The 19,999-nt window shown below is 52.6% G+C and overlaps 1 protein-coding gene across 1 annotated transcript in view; it reads right to left on the bottom strand.

Annotated features, from left to right (window-relative positions):
- Positions 1-19,081, bottom strand: part of BCR (BCR activator of RhoGEF and GTPase) — a 99,535-nt gene extending 80,454 nt beyond the window's left edge. Inside the window, exon 1 of the mRNA XM_083589734.1 lies at positions 17,017-19,081. Within this exon, the coding sequence (XP_083445860.1) occupies positions 17,017-18,595 (1,579 nt within the window). The 5' untranslated portion in view covers positions 18,596-19,081. The remainder of the gene's footprint in view (positions 1-17,016) is intronic.
- Between the last annotated feature and the right edge of the window lie 918 nt (positions 19,082-19,999).

Genomic DNA, 19,999 nt, shown 5'->3' with positions numbered 1-19,999 from the left:
AGGAAGAAAGCTTGGCTGCTGACCTCTTTTCCTTGACAAGCTAGTTTTCTACCTGTAGGGAGCCTCCAGATCTGCAGCAGAGAAGCCTCAAACACTCTTCTTGCTCGATTCCATTCCCCCTGGAAACTGGGGTGCCTGTGGGGCTTGTGCAGGACAGCCTCCCTGTGCATCAACTTTATCCCCCAACCCAAACTCCATCCTCTTGCCTGGACTGCTTTGGAGAGCTGCAGAGCTGGCTTCTACTCACAGAGCTCTTTTCAGGGGCCAAAAGCTCACAGGAGCTCGTGATTCAATTGCATAGAAATTGTGGCTCAGGCAGAAAAGGACCTTGCACATATTCCCCAAGAGTTTGGCCAATGAAAGACGGGCATGTATCCAGGGGCATCTTGGCTCTCATAACCAGGATTCCACCCATGTGGTCAAGGGATATTTTAAGTCTTCCAGCACTGACTGTGGTTAACCAGTGCTTGGATGAGCAAAGGAGGCAGCTGCCGCCAGCTTGGGGTTAAGATGCCTTCCCCTTCCCATCTGTTCTAGAGGCTGGAAAAGGGGCACCAATTAATTTCTACTGCGCAACGCCAAAAATTAGCATAACCCCTCGTCACTGTGCTTTGTGGCACAGAGTTTCATCGGGGGAGGGGGCTCAATCTTCAAGGCACTCCCTGGCGTCCTGCAGCGAAATTTTCTCTATCTGCACACTGGTCCCCAGAGTTAAAATAAGTGACTGTCACCACCTGCCAGTCCATTTGCTAAAAGGCAGGAATCAAGATCCACTCACAAGCATCCCTCAAGTCTGTCCAGTGGAGTCCCCCCCACCAGTCCAACTTCAACTGGGGTCTGCAGTGACCTTGGGGGAGCCCCATGTCACTTAACTGTTCCATCGGCCTTGACTTGGGAAGCAACCCCATCCAGAAACAGACCTCTCTGTTTGAAAGAGAAGCTTGAACAGAAGAATGTTGTTGGCACCTTCCAACGTGTCTCTTGGACAGATGGGGCATTTGTCCCCAGAGGCTCTGAGCAGCACCAAGCCATGAAGCATTTGGCAATGCTCAGAGGTGGTTATTCCCACATGCTTCTTTCGACCCAGGAAGCTCCTTTCTCATGAGATCTGGAGACTTTAAACACAGCTTCAGAAACTGAATAAACCACCGAGCGTTAGACTAGAGGAGCGTTATCCTTTGTAGTAATTCCAGAAGACCACAGAGAACAGCTAGTGGAATCCTAAGAGGAGGGAGGTGGCAACCGAAAGGGGGGGTGTCGCAGGGTGGGGGGCTAACATTACCTTCATTAATGCCTCTCTCCTGCTCCCTGGTGTAGCAGAGAGCTGGTGGGTCTTCCTGGGCACCATATGGGATGTGCTGGATTGATCCCCTTAGGGACCAGCTGCAAATTGATTTAGCAGAGACACTCCCCCCTGGCCTAAGTGAACTGATGCATGCCTGGGCGGCAGATAATAAATGGCCCCTGTTAACACAGTAAACAGTTGGCCACAAAAATCTGCCTCTGCAGGCGCACCAAATATGTAAAAGGGAATAATAACCTGCTGCTAGATCAAAACCCTGGCTGGTTAAAACATGCTAGCTTTTTGACTGCACGGGACTCCCTAGTACAGGATTCCAGAGCAGAATAACCACACTGGATTGTGTTCCTGTTAGATTAGCCCCAGGTTGTGCCTCCAAGCGTATTCATTTTATTTTGAAGTTTAAAAATTACAACGTGCTTGGGATCTAAAAACCGCAAAGCTTCTGCAATACAATAAAACACAAGAACATCAAAATTGCAGTTTTAAAAACCCCTGGTCTGCGAATGCCCAGGGATTTATTTATTTTTTAACAGGCAGCAGAAACCATCGGTGCATGCCAGATGGCCGAGGGGGGGGGTGAGGGGGCGGCATTCTGTTCAACCAGGTGGCCACTGCCACCACGAATGCCCCCTCTAGTTCTGCAGGTTGCAGGAGTGCCAGCACAGCCCCCTCCAAAGGTCACAGTGATCTAACAGGGCAGGAGGGAAAGTGTTCCTTCAGGTAACCTGGTCCTGAGGTGTTTAGAGCTTTCTGCGTTAACAATAACACCTTGAGCTGAGCTCGGTGGCAAGCTGGCAGCTGGTTCAGTTCAATCAGTGCAGGTCAGGTAAATGTACGGTCAAGTCTCTCCCCACCCCCTGCAGTCAATCTCTTCTGGACAACCGTCTGGGGGCCACATGGCACTGGTGGGAGGGACCAAAGGCAAAAAAGCAGAGACATCACCTTGCCAACAAAGGTCCGTATAGTTAAAGCTATGGTTTTCCCAGTAGTGATGTATGGAAGTGAGAGCTGGACCATAAAGAAGACTGATCGCCGAAGAATTGATGCTTTTGAATTATGGTGCTGGAGGAGACTCTTGAGAGTCCCATGGACTGCAAGAAGATCAAACCTCTCCATTCTGAAGGAAATCAGCCCTGGGTGCTCACTGGAAGGACAGATCCTGAAGCTGAGGCTCCAATACTTTGGCCACCTCATGAGAAGAGAAGACTCCCTGGAAAAGACCCTGATGTTGGGAAAAATGGAGGGCACAAGGAGAAGGGGACGACAGAGGACGAGATGATTGGACAGTGTTCTCGAGGCTACCAACATGAGTTTGACCAAGCTGCGGGAGGCAGTGGAAGACAGGAGTGCCTGGCGTGCTCTGGTCCATGGGGTCACGAAGAGTCGGACATGACTAAACGACTAAACAACAACACCTTTGTACTGTAGAATCGTTTCTACAGAGACTAAGGCCATGGCACTCAAGGAGGGTGTGGAGCAAGGCCAGCAAGGGGTGTGGCCTAGGGAGAGGGGGCGTGGCCTGGGAAGAGTCCCAAGGGACAGACAGAGAGGTCCAGAGGGCTGCAATTGGCCCCCAGGCCCGAGGTTACCCACCCCATGCTTGACTTGCTGCACACTGTAATTTCATTAGTGGAAGCAAGAAATGAGGACCACCAGTCCTTCCTGGCTTCTTATTCCAGCAGCCTCCGGGCAGGACTGAGAGCTAGCTCATTGCTGCAATGGAAAGCAAATTTGCCCTTCCACAAAACTGGATCCCATGCTCACTTCACTGAGACAAGGTGGACAGACGCCTCCCTACTTGCTAAACAAACACAGACACAGACAGACAGACAGACAGACAGACAGACACACACACACACACACACACACACACACACACACACACACAGTGAGAGAGAGGAATGTCCATTAAAGTCATGATCCTCTCAAACCCTGCAAGGCGTTTCTGAAAAGGAGGAGGGGAAAGCCAAGCAAGTGCCTCTCCTAATATTCTCCACACCAGGATTGCTTTAAAATTCATTAGTTTCTCTCCCCCACTCCATAAAACACATTCAGAAGCATTTTCCACCTCCAAAACGCAGCTCTGAGCTGCAACCTCCTGTTTAAATGAAAGAGGAGGGGTCTTTTGGCTGAAGAAAAAGGGATGCTTGCTGAAATGAGCAGCTTGCTCAAAGGATGCCCCAGATCAGTTCAGCCCCCATCGTGCATATTAAACATTATGGGGAGGGGGGAGATGCCAGTGTGCAGGAAGGGGGCATTGTTTTCAACTGCCAACTGTTCTCTGGTGCCCAATCCTGTTTTGATTTATTCCCTGTTGTCCGGGGGGGTGAGAGGAGATTCTCTTCTTCCATCCCAGCTTCCTCTGGGACACATGGAAAGGAGAGATAAGCCCCTCCTATCAGTCAGTGTTGGAGAGATAACAGGAATAGCTCTTGAAAATTATTTTCTCACCCACCCCCTAAACACACACACAGACATTTTCTCCTTACAATCCGTTTCACACCTTTTGATGCTGTTGCTTAAATTGTACTCTGTTAATTTTTTTTTAGCACAGTTGCAGGTCTATTTTAATTGGAATTTTATTTTTTTCTGTCTGCAGCTAGTAGAAACATAGGAAGCCATTTTACACTGGATCAGATCACTGGTCCATTAGCTCAGTATTGTCTACTACACTGACTGGCAGCGGCAGCTCTCCAGGATTTCAGACAGGAGACTCTCTAGGGCAGATTTTCTCAACCAACCCTGTGTCCCCAGATGCTCTTGAACTACAACTCCCATCATCCCTGACCACTGGCCATGCTGGCTAGGAATGATGGGAGTTGTAGTCCAACAACACCTGGGGACTGAACGCTGAGAAAGGCCTTACCTGGAGATTGAACCTCAGGACTTCCTGCAAGATACCATCACTTCCAATAATTGGCTATACATTCATTTTCCATATACATATTCATTTTCCAAATTTATAACACAAATTAAATTATAAATGCCAAATTAAAACTATTTTAATACAATTTTTCCTACTCTCTTTCTCAGATATTTCCATTTTCTTCCCATTATATGCTGCTTATATTACAAATTTACCTCCAATTAGCATCCATTTTAAAAAACAAATATCCTTTCCCCTCAGCTGTCTGTGTGCATTTAGTAAATAAATGTGATGATGATGATGGAAAAGGGGGACAGCGTTTAACACCCCCCCAAACCTTCCTTGCCCAAAGAGAAGAACTGCCTGTCCTTAGTAGCCAATGGAAGAGTGCAATCTTTAGACAGCTAATCCTGCTTCCCGGGCCCATCACAGAAACCTGAGAAGTAGAAAAGTCTACTCAATTTTGCTCAAGTTGCCCAAGAGTTGGAAGGGTCCCTGAAAGCCACACAATCCAACTCTTGCTTGATGCAAAGAATCCAAAACTGGAGGGATTCCCCCAAGCGATGCAGCCTCTGCATGAAGGGCTTCCGCCTCCATCAAGGGAGGCCACTGACCATTGGACTATGTTCTGCCTCCACAGCTGGAAGGCAGCAATGCTTCTGGATTCTAGTTGCTGGAAACTGAAGGGAGAGAGAGGGCTCTTGTGCTGGGATCCTGCCTGGGGGAGGGGTTTCCCTTTGGGGGCATCTGGTTGGCCAGTCTGAGTACAGGATGCCCAATACAGCTATGTGATGCTGGGGCTGATGGGAGTTGTGGTCCAAACCACCTAGAAGGCACCAGGATGAGGAAGACTGGGCTCAAGCTCAGTCTAGACTCATCTACCCAATGGGGGCAAAGGAAAGCTACTTCTCCCCCACTATTGCATCTGCTCAGAGGGCAATTGCCCCAGAAGACAACCCCCACCTGATGTGGTTAAGAGCAAATGAAAAGCCAGAGACATCTCCTGCTGGACCAGCCAGGCCCCATTCCGTCACCAGCCACTATTACAGCCCATCACAGCAAGAGTCATAAAAGAAGAGTTATCTGCCAGACTGGAACTGCAGTGGCCCCAGGGGGGAGAAAAGTGGTTTTCCTTACTAGTTAGAGGAGCAGCCCATAGGCAGCAGCTGGGTTACAAAGCCCTCCCCTTTATGGCAAGGCGATTGGGGTGTAGAGAGAGAGAGAGATTTGAGCTCCTTGGTCCAACGAAGGCAAACCAGAGCTGCCTGCAGAAATAGCCAGACTGATGGCAGCCAACACGTCACTGGGAGGCAAACGCCATTTCAGAAAGGATCCTGGCTCAGTGGTCGAGAAAAGAGGCCACAGCAGCATCATGAACTGAATCAGTTTCTCCCGCAATTTCACACACAAAATGGCGGCCAAGGAGGCTCACCTGCGCCTGGGCTGGACCACTTCAGGGGCCTCCGGTGGTATCTCACAGCAGGCAATTTGCTTCTCTGCATAAATTAAAACACTTCGTATGCTGTGTTTGAAATTAGCCAGGCGCATTTTGCACCTGGCTTTCAACCACTTGGAACCTGGCGGCTTTACTTCTTAAGTTGTCAAAGCTCTTAACCTAGCTCAAGGCTGACATCTGAACTAGCCAGAAGTCTAACTGGGAATCAATCACAGTCAGTCCTTTGAAAAATAAAGACTTTAGTCGAGCCCCAAAATGACAACTAGACATTCTGTTTTGCCGACTGCAACCTTGGTTTAAGGAGCCATTTGGCGCCTAGCTTATATATCTGAGTTTCTAACGTTGTTCATATGTAGAAGGTGTCACATCGAGCAGGAGGCTCAGCTAAATCCCTTCTCTCCCAACAAGATACAGCCTCAAGTGAAGTTTTGGTCTGATTCTGCAGAGTTCTGAGGATATACAGTGGTACCTTGGGTTTTGGATTTGATATGCCACTTTATCACTACCCGAAGGAGTCTCAAAGCGGCTAACATTCTCCTTTCCCTTCCTCCCCCACAACAAACACTCTGTGAGGTGAGTGGGGCTGAGAGACTTCAGAGAAGTGTGACTAGCCCAAGGTCACCCAGCAGCTGCATGTGGAGGAGCGGAGACGCGAACCCAGTTCCCCAGATTACGAGACTACCACTCTTAACCACTATACCACACTGGCTCTCACACTGGTTACAGACGCTTCAGGTTACAGACTTCGATAACTCAGAAATAGTACCCTGGGTTAAGAACTTTTTTCAGGATGAGAACAGAAATCGCGTGGTGGTGGCGCGGCGGCAGCGGGAGACCCCATTAGCTAAAGTGGTGCTTCAGGTTAAGAACAGTTTCAGGTTATGAATGGACCTCTGGAACGAATTAAGTTCTTAACCCGAGGTACCGCTGTATATGCTGAGATTGATCATGGCCTTTCTCCTAACTTCCCCCCACTGTCTTTTAGGACTAAAAGAGGAAGGAGGAAAGCAGATCCCCAAAGTTTCCTCTTCTGTGCAGCTTAGTGAAACCAGATCCCAGAACCCAGAGCTGGCCACCAGATGACAAGGAAGCCAGCAGGAGGAAGAGGCAGCCACACTTCCAAAAGGCGACACCATCCGCCAGTCTCCGTCAGCAATCTCCACTCTCCCCCCAGACCATCAGCCGCTCGCTCGCCTGGTCTTTACTGGGTTCCGAAGAAACTGAAGGGGCAGCCAGCAGGAAAGAAGCAAACTGAAAGCAGAGAAGGGTCAGGAGGGGGAAAGGCAAGGCAGTCGGAGAAGAGGCAGAATGAACAGTTCCATCAGGAGCAAAGCAGGCCCTGGCATGGAAAGCCCCTTTTGGCTGGGGCTCGAGGGGTCCAGTTTCCAGTCCAGCAGCTGCCTGGTTCCTGCCAAACTGGGAGGAGCAAAAGAAACTTGATTGCGGAGCCAGCCCAGGTGAAAAGGAAGAGGGAGCTGAGCCATGCCAGAGAATGCTGGCCACACCTGTCCAGGGGATGCAAATGCAGACACCCAATCCCAAAAATGCAGGATTTGGATGCGGTTACCCTGGGGTGAGGGACGCGGGTGGAGCTGTGGGTTAAACCACAGAGCCTAGGACTTGCTAATCAGAAGGTCGGCGGTTCGAATCTCCGCGATGGGGGGAGCTCCCATTGCTCGGTCCCTGCTCCTGCCAACCTAGCAGTTCGAAAGCACGTCAAAGTGCAAGTAGATAAATAGGTACCACTCTGGCGGGAAGGTAAACGGCGTTTCCGTGCGTTGCTCTGGTTCGCCAGAAGTGGCTTAGTCCTGCTGGCCACATGACCTGGAAGCTGTACGCTGGCTCCCTCAGCCAATAAAGCGAGATAAGCGCCGCAACCCCAAAGTCGGCCATGACTGGACCTAATGGTCAGGGGTCCCTTTACCTTTACCTTACCCTGGGGTTACCTAAAGGCCCTCACCAGGTGCTCAGAATCATGCACCCACATTTCTTCACAGTGCAGTGGTACCTTGGGTTAAGTACTTCATTTGTTCCAGAGGCCCGTCCTTAACCTGAAACTGTTCTTAACCTGAAGCACCACTTTAGCTAATGGGGCCTCCCACTGCTGCCGCACCACCACCACGCGATTTCTCTTCTCATCCTGAAGCAAAGTTCTTAACCCAAGGTACTATTTCTGAGTTAGCGGAGTCTGTAACCTGAAGCATATGTAACCCGAGGTACCACTGTACTCCAAGACTAAGCCTCAGTATTCAAGATGGCATCTGTGGCATTACAGGAGTCTAGCTTTTGCATCCCATGGAGAAGCAACAGAAAGCTGGACTACATACCACAAGTTCTCTGCTCGGTTTGCGTCTATCCTTAAAAAGTGTCCCCCATCAAAGCTCAGGTGTAAACTTTCCTTCTTTCTTTCTTTTTAAAGAGAGAGCACATGTGTGCAAATCACTAGCTTTAATGGCCAAGGAGCTCAACAAGACTCCCACCAGTCGGGAGAGGCATGTCAGTGCTTTGGCTAGCAATACCAGGACCACAGGCAAACTGATAAATCACTGAAAGTGTCATAGAACCATAGAACTGTAGAGCTGGAAGGGATCCCAAGGGTCATCTAGCCCAACCCCCTGAAATTCAAAACCAATCATTTGTCCAGGTCACAGATTCTGACTTGGCTTGGTGCAGAACTTGGCAATCCAGGTACCTCCAACAAGCCCTGCCTATTGCCCACCTGACATCTCGGCCCTCCCTGAGCCCAGCCCTGGCAGCAGAGAGAAAGGAGGGAGGCCCTCCAGGGGCTCCACAAATGCCAGCGGATGATGAGAACGGCCTTCACATTTCAGCCCGAGGGCAGGGATTGCCCTGACGCCTCCTGAGACTCGCAAGCTGCCCTGGGAGCCTTGTTTTGGCTAAAGGGCAGAGTAAAAATGCATTAAATAAACAAATTGTGAAGACTATGCAGCATTCCACATTCGCACACACTCATTCTTACATCAGGTTATCTGCAAAACACAGCTTCCCCTCCCCCCCAAAAAAGAGGCCTCCCCCACTCTTGACCTCTCTCTGCGCAGGACTGGCTTTTCTGAATAGACTGAACAAACAGCCAGCCAGCCAGCCAGCCAGCCAGGCCACAGACAGCCGCCTCTTGCCCCAGTGGTGGCTACCCATCCTGGCACAGAGCAAGCCACAGTTTGGGTCTCACCCAGTGAAGTCCGTGGCCACCAGACAGCTGCAAGACCAAGCGAGCAAGCCATCTACAATTACCTGAAGGGTTGCCACATGGAGGAAGCTCGTTTTCTGCCGCTCTGGAACCAATGGATTCAAATGGCAAGACAGGAGATCCCGACTAAATGTCAGAAAGAACTTTCTGAGGGCCAGAGCTATTCAACAGCAGAACGGACGACCTTGGAAGGAGGCAGGCTGTCCTTCACTGGAGGTTTCTGAACAGTGGTCAGTTGGCTGACTGCCAGGGAGTATTTATTCCTGCATCGCAGGGGGCTGGACTGGATGACCCTCGAAGTCCCTCCCAGCTCTGCAATTCTGTTATTCTAATGGCGCACTGAGGAGGTGTGGGGGACACGTGAAAAAGGAGCAAAGCCGGATGGACTGGAAATCCACCCACCCGGCAGCCCGAAAAATTGGTTTGAATTCCAGCCTGTTTGTCATCAAGGGGAAACTGGTTTGGCTTCTTCAGAACGTAAAGCAGGGGGTTGGAGAGTGGGGGTGGAAGAGGCAAGACGCCCCGATGGGACCTTCGGCACACAAGGCAAGGCCGTGCACGCTACTGGGCCATGGCCCAAATAAATAATAATAATAATAATAACAACAACAATAACAATAATAATAATAATAATTTATACCCCACCCATCTAGCTGGGTCTCCCTGCCCCCTCCCTTTCTCTCTTTGCCTCTCCAAAGAGCGTTCCTCTTTCAAACAATGGCTTCATCCATTTGCCGATGGGTGCAGATTTAACCAGTTAATAAACCAATTACAACTGATACAATTAGTTAATCAACTAAGCCGCACCAGAAACTGCCCCCCTATAAGTGCTGCTTCAGTCCACTTTCTCCCCCCATCTGTGGAGAAGCGCAGGGAGGAGGAAACATCACAGCCTTCAATCACAGCATGTGGAGAAGCACAAAACTGTAAACTTGGGGGTCACCTAGTCCAACCCCCTGCAATGCAGGAACCACAGCTAAAGAATCCCTGACAGGTGGCCACTCAACCTCGGTTCCACTGTCAAAAATCTCTTACGGTCAGAAAGTTCTTTGTAGCGTTTAGCCAGAATCTCATTTCTCATTATCTGAATCCACTGGTTCCGGTCTACCCTCTGGAGCAGCAGGAAACAAGCCTGCTTCATCTGACATACAGGTATTTGAAGGCGGCTATCATATCAACCTTGCCAACAAAGATCCATATAGTTAAAGCCATGGTTTTCCCAGTAGTGATGTATGGAAGTGAGAGCTGGACCATAAAGAAGGCTGATCGCCGAAGAATTGATGCTTTTGAATTATGGTGCTGGAGGAGACTCTTGAGAGTCCCATGGACTGCAAGAAGATCAAACCGATCCATTCTGAAGGAAATCAGCCCTGAGTGCTCACTGGAAGGACAGATATTGAAGCTGAGACTCCAATACTTTGGCCACCTCATGAGAAGAGAAGACTCCCTGGAAAAGACCCTGATGTTGTGAAAGATGGAGGGCACAAGGAGAAGGGGACGACAGAGGACGAGGTGGTTGGACAGTGTTCTCGAAGCTACAAACATGAGTCTGACCAAACTGCGGGAGGCAGTGGAAGACAGGAGTGCCTGGCGTGCTCTGGTCCATGGGGTCACGAAGAGTCGGACGCAACTAAACGACTAAACAACAACAATCATATCACCTCTCAGTCTCCTCTTTTCCAGGCTAAACACACCAAACTCCCTCAACCGTTCCCCATATGGCTTGGTTTCCAGACCCTCCAGCACCTCGGTCACCCTCCTCTGCACATGTTCCAGCTTTCAATATCCTTCCTTAAACTGTGACGGCCCTCCACTGCCTGATATGCAAGAGGCTGCAAAGCGATCCCTACCATAACCACCTGCCGTAGCACTTTAAAGCAGTGTGAGAAATTGCCCAGGCACACTTTGTGACTGGTGCAAGTCCAACAGCGACGGCATGGAGATTGGGCGACTGGCATCTCCACCTGGCTGGCCCCTCCAGCTTTCCTAAGTAGGGAAGTAGAAGAGCTTGTTTATCGCATTCACCGTATTTTTCGCTCTATAAGACGCACCAGACCATAAGGCGCACCTAGTTTTTGGAGGAGGAAAACAAGAGAAAAAATATTCTGAATCTCAGAAGCTAGAACAACAAGAGGGATCGCTGCGCAGCGAAAGCAGCAATCCCTCTTGCTGTTCTGGCTTCTGGGATAGCTGCGCAGCCTGCATTCGCTCCATAAGACGCACACACATGTCCCCTTACTTTTTAGGAGAGAAAAAGTGAGTCTTACAGAGCAAAAAATACAGTATATCCCACCTTTTTCCTCCAAGGAATACACAGCTCCCTCCTCTGTTCATCCCTACAATGACCCTACAAGGTAGATTAAGAGGCTGTGACTTGCCCAAAGAATAGCTGTCAACTTTCCCCCTTTTTTTAAAGGGAAATTCCCTTATTCTGAACAGGATTCCATGCAAGAAAAGGGAAAAGTTGACAGCTATGGCCCAAAGTCACCCAGTGAGTGGGGATCTGAACCCTGATCTCCCAGGTCCTAGTCCGACACTAACCACACCACCACACTGGCTTCATAGAGTTCTTTTGCTATGGGGCAGTTCTATAAATTAAGTAGGTAAATAAATATAGGGAGAGCCAAATGTCATTTAAGAGAAGGATGTGAAATATTTTCTGTGAAGTTATGCTACTCCATATTCTTCGCAGACCTAACGGAGGGGAAAGAGGAAAGCTGGAGGAGGGAAGCTTTGCTACCAACCCCCACTATAACAAAATCCGCAGTCAGAACACCTAACACTGCCCCCAGCTTGGCATCTGAAACGCTATAACACAAAATAAAGTGGGAGAACATTGCAGATTCTGAGGCCCCAGCCAAATGCAGAGAGGAGCTTTGATCTGGAGGGATTTGCATTCTGAATACCTTGAAGCCGCTGCCCCTGCAAGCACACACCAGCTTTAAAAATACAATGAGAAAAATAACACTACCCCCCTTCAGTTCTCCCCAAAGGTTTATCATCAAAGCTTGCGAGAGGGGGGCTGGCTCCCCCTTTTCAATCATTCAAGGGGTGGGGCATCCCCTGCCCACAAACAGCCAAGCCCAAGAGCTCAGAAAAGGAAATCGCAACCAGTGGGATGGCAGTGGAGACCCTTCAAAGCAGTGAAGAACCAAACACAAGGAGAGAGAACCAAGCACATGGACAGGGGCTTTCAAACAAATGACTCCCCACCCTTGCATTCTAAGGTGGCAGACTAGTACCTGGGAGAACTGGGTTCGAATCCCCGCTCAGCCATGAAGCTCACTGGGTGAGCGAGTCACTGCCTCTCAGTCTAACCTACCTCACAGGGCTGTTGTGGGGATTAAGAGTGGAGTGAGAACCATGTATGCCACCGTGCAGCTCACCCCCAACCAGCAATTATGGGGGGGTTCCCTACAACTCTGCCACAGGAGTAGATTCTCACTGTTAGGGGGAATAGGATTATTGCCCCTACAGGGTCAAATTGAAGACCGGTTAAGAAGGTTCCTAGGGAGCAGGTGGCGCTATGGTCTAAACCACTGAGCCTCTTGGACTTGTTGATCGGAAGGTTGGTGGTTCGAATCCCCACAACAGGGTGAGCTCCCGTTGCTCTGTCTCAGCTCCTGCCAAGCTAGCAGTTCAAAAGCATGCCAGTGCAAGTAGATAAAATAGGTACTGCTGCAGCGGGAAGGTAAACAGCGTTTCCATGTGTTCTGACTATTGTCACGGTCCTCTGTGTGCCAGTAGCGGGTTAGTCCTGCTGGCCACATGACCTGGAAAGCTGTCTGCGGCAAACGCAGGCTTCCTCAACTTGAAAGTGGAGATGAGCGCTGCACCCCATAGTCACCTTTGCATGCACTTAACCATCCAGGGGTCCTTTACCTTTTTTATGAAGGCTCCCATAAAGAGACTGGCGGATGCCTAACACTTCCCAATGGGTCTTGGGGACTGTCCGACTTTCTAGATGGGCAGCTGACAAAATGGCTCTCAAGCGACCCACTCAGCAAAACCAATCTTGAGAATATGAATAGGGAGCCATGAGGACAGAAAAGTATTGAGGGAACACAGAAATTATACCCTTTCAGGGATTATTACAGGGGGTGCAAAGGATCATGCTTCTCTGCCACCACTGCAGAGCGACAGAGTTGTCCAGAAGAACTTTTTCCAGGGCCTCTGACATCTCCTGCAAGACAATACTGAAGAACCCTCACGGTGACCAGTTTACAAGGCATTCTGCAGATAAAACGGTTTGCCCCCTTGCAGCAGGTCACTTCGGCACCTGCTCACCCAGTTCTGAAGGATGTTTGTGCAATCTGAAGGTGTGAACAGGAATCTTGGAACCCAGCCACGTATGCACTTAACCCTTCCTGGCTTACAAAAGTTGCCTGAGAGGGTCCGACTGAGTGGGGAAGGTGGGGTGGCAAATGCCATTCTACAACAGAGCATCGGTCCACTGAACCTGAAAGAGTTGGTGGGAAAGCTTTTGGTTTTTTAGAAAAGACCTCCTTGAATATCCCCCATTGGTGTCTGCGCATTTTTGGGCAGCGCACTTGAGCACATGGTTGCATCTCAGCTCCAGGTTTCCCTGAAGACGTTGAGACTTCACCCTCCATCCAAAATGGCGCCAGGAGAATGCACAAATTGAAACTTAATCCAGACACGTCAAAGGCCAATAGGGTTCAATCTGCATTGGATGGAGGCTGCGCTGTGCTTGAAGACCCAAGTTCATTTTCTGGGGGTTCATCTTCTGAGCCTAAATACCCAGATTGCATCAGCACCAAAGAACACCTTTGCACAAATGAGGCCAATGCACCCGCTACACCCATTCCCAGAGATGTCCAATCAGGATGTGGGAATGTGGGCCTTATTTACATGTCGCCTGGACTACTGCAATGCACTCGATGTGGGGCTGGCTCTGAAGGAGTTTGGTTCAGCCAGGTTCTTGATCACAGTCAGATGTGGAGAGTATGCAACTCACTCCTGCTTTACCGCAGCTTCAATTCTGGGCACAATTCAGAGCGCTGGTTGTAACCCTGTAAAAGTCCTAAACGTACCGGGGTCCAGAATATTGCCTTCCATGTCAGCTGGTCCTGCTGTTACTTTAGGGATCCAGGGAAAGTGGGGCCTTCTCAGTAGCAGATCCAGCTTTGAGATCTTGCCTTACAGAACTTCATTTTGCCCCCTCACAACCAGCTGCCTTCTACCTTCAAGCAAAGAAAGGTCAAAATAAACCCCAGAGGCAGATTTGCCTCTTTTCCTGCTCAGGTTATTTTGAGAGGCCACCCACTTTGTTCTTCATAGTTCTGGCTTCTCTTCCCTTTTACATTTATGCTGCTTTGCACCTTAATTGTTTCAAAGGTGTCTTTTCCCTGTATTATTAACCACCAGGAGCAGCACATGTTTTTGATTACCTGAATTTTAATAGATTGGTTTTTAACGTTGCCGTAATTCTAAATTATCCTTAATCGTTATCTTTTTTACCTTTTTTGTATGTCATCTGTCTTGTTGTAATTTGTGTAAGCTGAATTTAGCAGCCCCGGTCTGCTAAAAAGGTAGGCTATAACATCATCAACAACAACAACCACCAAGTGGAAGCATAGACAAAATAAAACAGTGGATGTGGTTAATGCCATGATGGAAATGGGCCCTTTCTTTCTGCATCAGGCTTACTCTTCAAGGTACTGCGCTGCTGTTTCTGTGGGATGGAGAGACATGACCCTTTGCAGGCACACACACAAATTCTGGGCTTGCTGGGGAACCAGGTCTGGTGCCTCACAGTTTCAGGGTTTCATCTGCTAGAAGAGCAAAAGCTTTGTGTGTGTGGAGGAGGGAATACCCATTTAAAAGGCACCTGCCTCTCTGCAAGGACAGCCCAGGCAGCTGAAAGAGAAGAGAGGGCCCGGAGGCATTGGCTTGGGCACCCTCCCCTCCCTCCCCTCCTATTGTTCCTGCCCAGGAAACTGCTTCGCAGACATCTAAAGAGCATCATCACAGGACAGATGGCTGCAGTTCAGATTAGACCAGTGGTTGAGCCTCCTCCCTCTCCCATCCCCGCCCCCATTGCTTCTCGCACAAGATCCACAAGTCTTGAGAAGAAAAGAAATTGAGGGCTCTCTAATCTGGGAGGGAGGGAGGGAGGGAGGGGAGAGGTCACTTTGAGGATAAGGAGCCTTCGCCTTCCATGTGCCAAAGCCAGCTCAGAGCCCAAACAATCCCCCTCCCAATATAATGTGGGGTGGTGGGAAGCTAAATGAGACTCAGACACTCTACCTGCATTTAAATATTAACAAATGCCAAACTAGGAGGACCGAAGGACCCCAACTCTCCTTGAGAGCTTCCAAACCTCTCTACTCGGAGAGCCTCTTGAAGCCCAGCCAAGCAGGCAGGAATTTAGCTGTTTGCAAATGTCAGGCGCTGTTCCTTATTACAATATTGACTCTGGGAATGACAAAGGTGAAGGATCTATATATAGCAATCTGGACCCTCACTCCAGAGGCCACAACTTCTTCCAGCTCAGCACCTCCAGCATCCATCAATATTAAAAAGAAATGCCTATTGTTTTAGAATGATTGTCAGCATGCAATGTTTCCCCCCCCCAACTTTCATGTCCTTTGCTGTCCCCATTACCCATGTACTTGTTAAGATTTCGAATGTAGATTTTTAATTGGTATTGGGCTGAATTTGTGGGGCTGTAGGCTACCTGAAGGGCACTTCCTGGAAGCATGAGGAGAAATAACTCAATACTGAATTATTATCCAAGGCCTTTGCTAGACCTGTTCTACAGAATCAGCTATAGCTTTGCTAAACCCGCTCTGCTCTTTAAGCAGAAGTCCACTGACAATGCCTGGCAAGCTGCAGGGGCAAGTTCCAGTAGCGGCAACCACTGTCCATCATCTCAGAACTGGACAAGGGAAGCCAGTGTCTGTTAGAAAGGTACATGCAGCTCCCAAGCGGCCTTGCTCTCATCAAGTCCAGCATCTGCCTGGACACACAATACACACCTGGCCAGTGTTTATGCCAGGAAGACACACTCCTTAAAAGTAAGACACTTAAACAAGGAGGAGCATAGCAGTCTCAGGCCCAAGAAAGTAGCATGTCCAGCCTTGCAGGTGATGAGCTAGCATCCCACTGAAAGGTCACCCAGGCAGGTTCCTAAATGAAAGCGCAAGGGGCTAGGATCAGCCTTCCCCAACTGGGTGCCCTGCAGCTACAATTCCCCTCAATGGCCATGGCGGCTGGGAGCCGTAGTCCAAAACAGCTGCAGGGCACTAGGTTGGGGAAAGGCTGAGCCAGATGACTTCCAGGTGCATCCACACACCCAGGCCCATCACGCGATGACTGCATGTCTACCATGTGATGACTGCAGGCGAAAATGAATCACAGGTAGAATCTGGTCCTTGACTCAAAACACAACATGCCTGTTGACAGTGGGGGAAGGGAGCAGCTCAGCAGCAGAGTACCTGCTTGGCATGCAGGTGACCCGTGGATCACACAAGCCAAGCCAGTAACATCTCAAAGGCAGCACAAGGACACCTGAGCAGCCCATTAAAGCCCAGGGCTAGTCCATGAAGTCTTTCAAAATCAGGAGGCAAAAGGAGAGGGCTCAGGTGTACCCTGCTCTCCTGTCGTTCTGAGCAATACAACAGAACCCCCCAACCAGGCTAAAGAGGCAGGATCCACTGGTCCAAGGGCCACTTGAGTTGGACAACCTCCTCCTCCACTGCCGCCACCCTAACGTCTGCATTCTAGAGCCAAGGATCCTTTGGGCACCCCAACATCCTGGCACCTCCCTCCCACCAAGAGATAAAGGACCATGTGAAGCCCCCAGATGGAGTTTTCCCAGCTTCCATAGAAGGAGATGGAGCCTCCGGATGGCACCACCTGACCCAACCAAGGAGAAGGCCCAACCTGATGACCTCACCTGAGTGGGCCAGGCCAGGCATCACAAAGCTGTGCAAAGGGGGAGGTCAGAAACTCCCCCAACCCAGCCAGGCACAGAGTCAAGAGGCGGCTATATGGCTAAATCATACCCGCCCCCCTTCTAAATGGACCAACAGAAAACAAAAGGGACTCCCCACGTACACCATTATCAGGAATTTCAACACTGCTGCATGCTATAGAAAAGGGAGACACCCCTTCCCTCTTGAAGAAGAACAAGGACACAAAAGGAGATTCCCACCCACCTGCCTCTCCGAGGTGGTAGCAGCTGTCCAGAGAGGCTCTGCCGGCCGGCAGGTCGCCGTCGCTGGGCCAGATCTGCCCGCTCTTGCGGACGCCCACGATGGTGGCCTCCGAGACCACGACCTGCTGCTGCTGCCGGTGCCGCTTCTGGGACTGGGGCGTCGGGGGGCTGCTGCTGCTGTCGAAGGACTGCTGGGAGTTCTGGGAGGGCGAGCGGCTTTTGTCGCGGCCGTAGAGGCGGCAGGCGGTGGGGCTGGGCGAGACGTGGCTGGACTGGCCCGACGAGAAGTCCTCCTCGCTCGACGTGAGGTTCTCGTTGGAGCTGCAGTCGGGCGTGTAGCCGCCGCCGATGTCGTCGAAGCTGCGCGGCGAGTAGGAGCGGCGCGGCCAGGTCAGCGGCTTCTCCGGCTCGACGGCGGCGCCCGAGTGGCCGCGCAGCAGCGGCGTCGGCGGGGCGCCTTTGCCTCCGGGCTCCCCGGCGCCTTCGCCCCCCGCCGCCGCCATCATCATCATCATCATGCCCCCGACGTAGACGCTCTGGTAGGGCTGGAAGTCCGAGGGGGCGGCCTGCCAGGCGGAGGACGAGCGGGCAGCGCCGTTGCCGTCCAGCAGGTTGTCCTTGAGGAAGCGGGCGTTGAGCTCCGCGTCGTCGTAGTCGCCGTCGCCGAAGCAGGCCTCGGTCGAGCGGCCGCGCAGCCCCGGCAAGAGCTTCTTCCGTGCCTCCAGCTGCATGGCTTGGCTGCCCAGCGAGCTGATCCGGTCCGAGACCTCCTTGTCGTTCACCTTCACCAGGCCCTTCTCGTGGTGGTACTCCAGGTTCACGTAGAAGGGCTTGTCCGATGAGCAGGGCGGCGCGGACAACGGCTCCTTCCCATCCGCCGCTGCCGTCGTCAACGACTTCTTCAGCCCCCGCTCGAAGTTACAGCGCAGCGCCGCCACGTTGCTGGCCGCGCCGCCGCCGCCGCCCCCTCCGCGCTCCCGGCTGCCCACCGGCTCGAAGGCGCCCGCCTCCTTCTCCGAGGAGACGCTCAGAAGGCGCTGGCGGCGGCTACTGCTGCTGTTCCCGCTGCTGGGAGCTGCCCGGGCCCTGGCCGGGGAGCCCCCTTCCGCCGCCTCGCCGTTGCCGTCGGGCTGCTGCGTCGGGCTGTCCGCCTCGGAGCCGTCGCTGTGCGCCGCCGAGAGCTTGCGGAGGGCAGGCGGGCGCGGCCGGTGGTGGTGGTGGGGTTTGCCGCTTGGCGGCTGCGGCGGCCTGGCCTGGCCGCTCGTTTGCGCCCCGACGTCTCCGTCGTCGGCCGCGGCCGTCCCCTCGTCTTCGTCGTCGTCGTCGAGGCCGGCGCGGGCGGGTCTGGCGAAGCCCCAGCGCTGCCGGTCGTAGCTCTTCTTCTCCTTGGCCAGCAGCGTCTGCAGGTAGATCATGCGGAAGCGCTCCTTGTTCACCTCCAGCTCCAGGCGGCGGATGGACGCCTTGCAGCGCTCCAGCTCCGCCTCGATGTCGCCCACCGAACGCAGCGCCATCTGGGGAGGCTCCGAGTCGGCGAACTGCGCGCGCCACGCCTCGGCGAAGCCCACCGGGTCCACCATCGCGGCGGCGGAGGCGGCCCGAGGGCCGGTCAGGGCGGCAGCGGCGCGCCCGGGCGGCGGAGCAGGAGGAGGCGGCGGCGGGGGGCGCTCATCCCCCGGCGGAGGAGGCAGGGTGTCCGCGGAGGCAGCAGCGGCGCTTCAGCCCCGGGCGCCCCGGCCGCGCTGCCCATGAGGAGCCGCCGCCGCCGCCCCCTCGGCGAGGGCGGGCGGGCAAGAACAAAGGCGCGAGCCGAGGCGGAGGCGAGCGCGGCCGGCAGCCTGCCTCACGCGCCCGGGCGGCGGGCTCCTCTCCTCTCCGCCTGCCTGCCTGCCTGCCTGCTGGCTTCCTCCTTGGCCTCGGCAGGGCCCGAGCCTTAGCCCATCCTGCGGCGGCGGCAGCGGCTACTGATCCAGGCAGGCTCAGGCGGGGTCGGGCTGCAGCTCTCCGGGCGGCTCCGCGTCGCGGCTGCCCATCGCCGGCTGGCCCAGCTCGCGCTCGGGATTGCAGCCGCAGGGACGGCGAGGGCGGGGCGGGAGGCCAGGCGGGGCGGTGCGAGGGGGCGGGATTGGAGGAGGGGGGGCGCGGCGAGGGGGCGGGCGGGACGGGCTGGGCTTCGTCGCCCCGCCCACAGCCCCGAGCACGTGCAGAGCGCCTCGCCACCGCCGCCTGCCGTGGCTGGGCCAGACCTGCCAAAAGGATCAGAGCCCAGCTTAGGGTAGGAGAGAGAGGACGCTTCCCTTTCCGGTAATGCTGTTGGGGCAGAGGAGCCAACTCCAAGGGGTCGAGGGGCTTTCAGTCGCCCAATAAAATATTTGGGGGGGCTGCACCCCTTACCCACAAGTTGATGAGCGTTGCCATTGAAATAGTGCCAGTGCGCCGTGTCATGTGGTCGATTATGCTGGACTGGGTTTACCTGCCCCCACCCCATTAAAAAAAAAAATCAAGTTGGCACCCCTGCTGGGTAGGGGGCTCCCTGTTGTGAGAATGGAGCAGCGGAAGAGCCTTGGTGCTGGCCTGCCTAGAGCAGAGTCCTTTTCTCACAGCCAAATGCAGGATCCCAGCACAAGAATCCTCGCGCCCTTAGGAGCCAACTCCTAGGGGCTGAGGTCCCTTCGCCGCCAACCCCCAATAAAATATTGGAGGGGGACAGCTCCCCCTCCAGTTGATGGGCATTGCCATTCAGATTGGGTGTGTGATTGATTATGCATCTTGTGATTGATTATGCGGGGCAGGGCTTACCTGGCCTCCCCCAATATTTTACTCAGGTTGGTACCCCTGCCCCATAGGCGCCAACTGCTCCAGCTGAGGTCGCTTCAGCCCCTCCAATAAAATATTTGAGGGGGCCATCCTTTCCCAAGTTGAGGGGGATTCCCATTCAAATGTTGTGTGTGTGCGCATCACATTATGTGATTGATTATGTGGGA

This window comes from Podarcis filfolensis, assembly GCF_964270895.1.
Source record: "Podarcis filfolensis genome assembly, chromosome: 16".
NCBI classification, from domain to species: Eukaryota; Metazoa; Chordata; class Lepidosauria; order Squamata; family Lacertidae; genus Podarcis; species Podarcis filfolensis.
The sequence above is the reverse complement of the archived record's forward strand: the minus strand, read 5'-3'. Positions and strand labels throughout refer to the sequence as shown.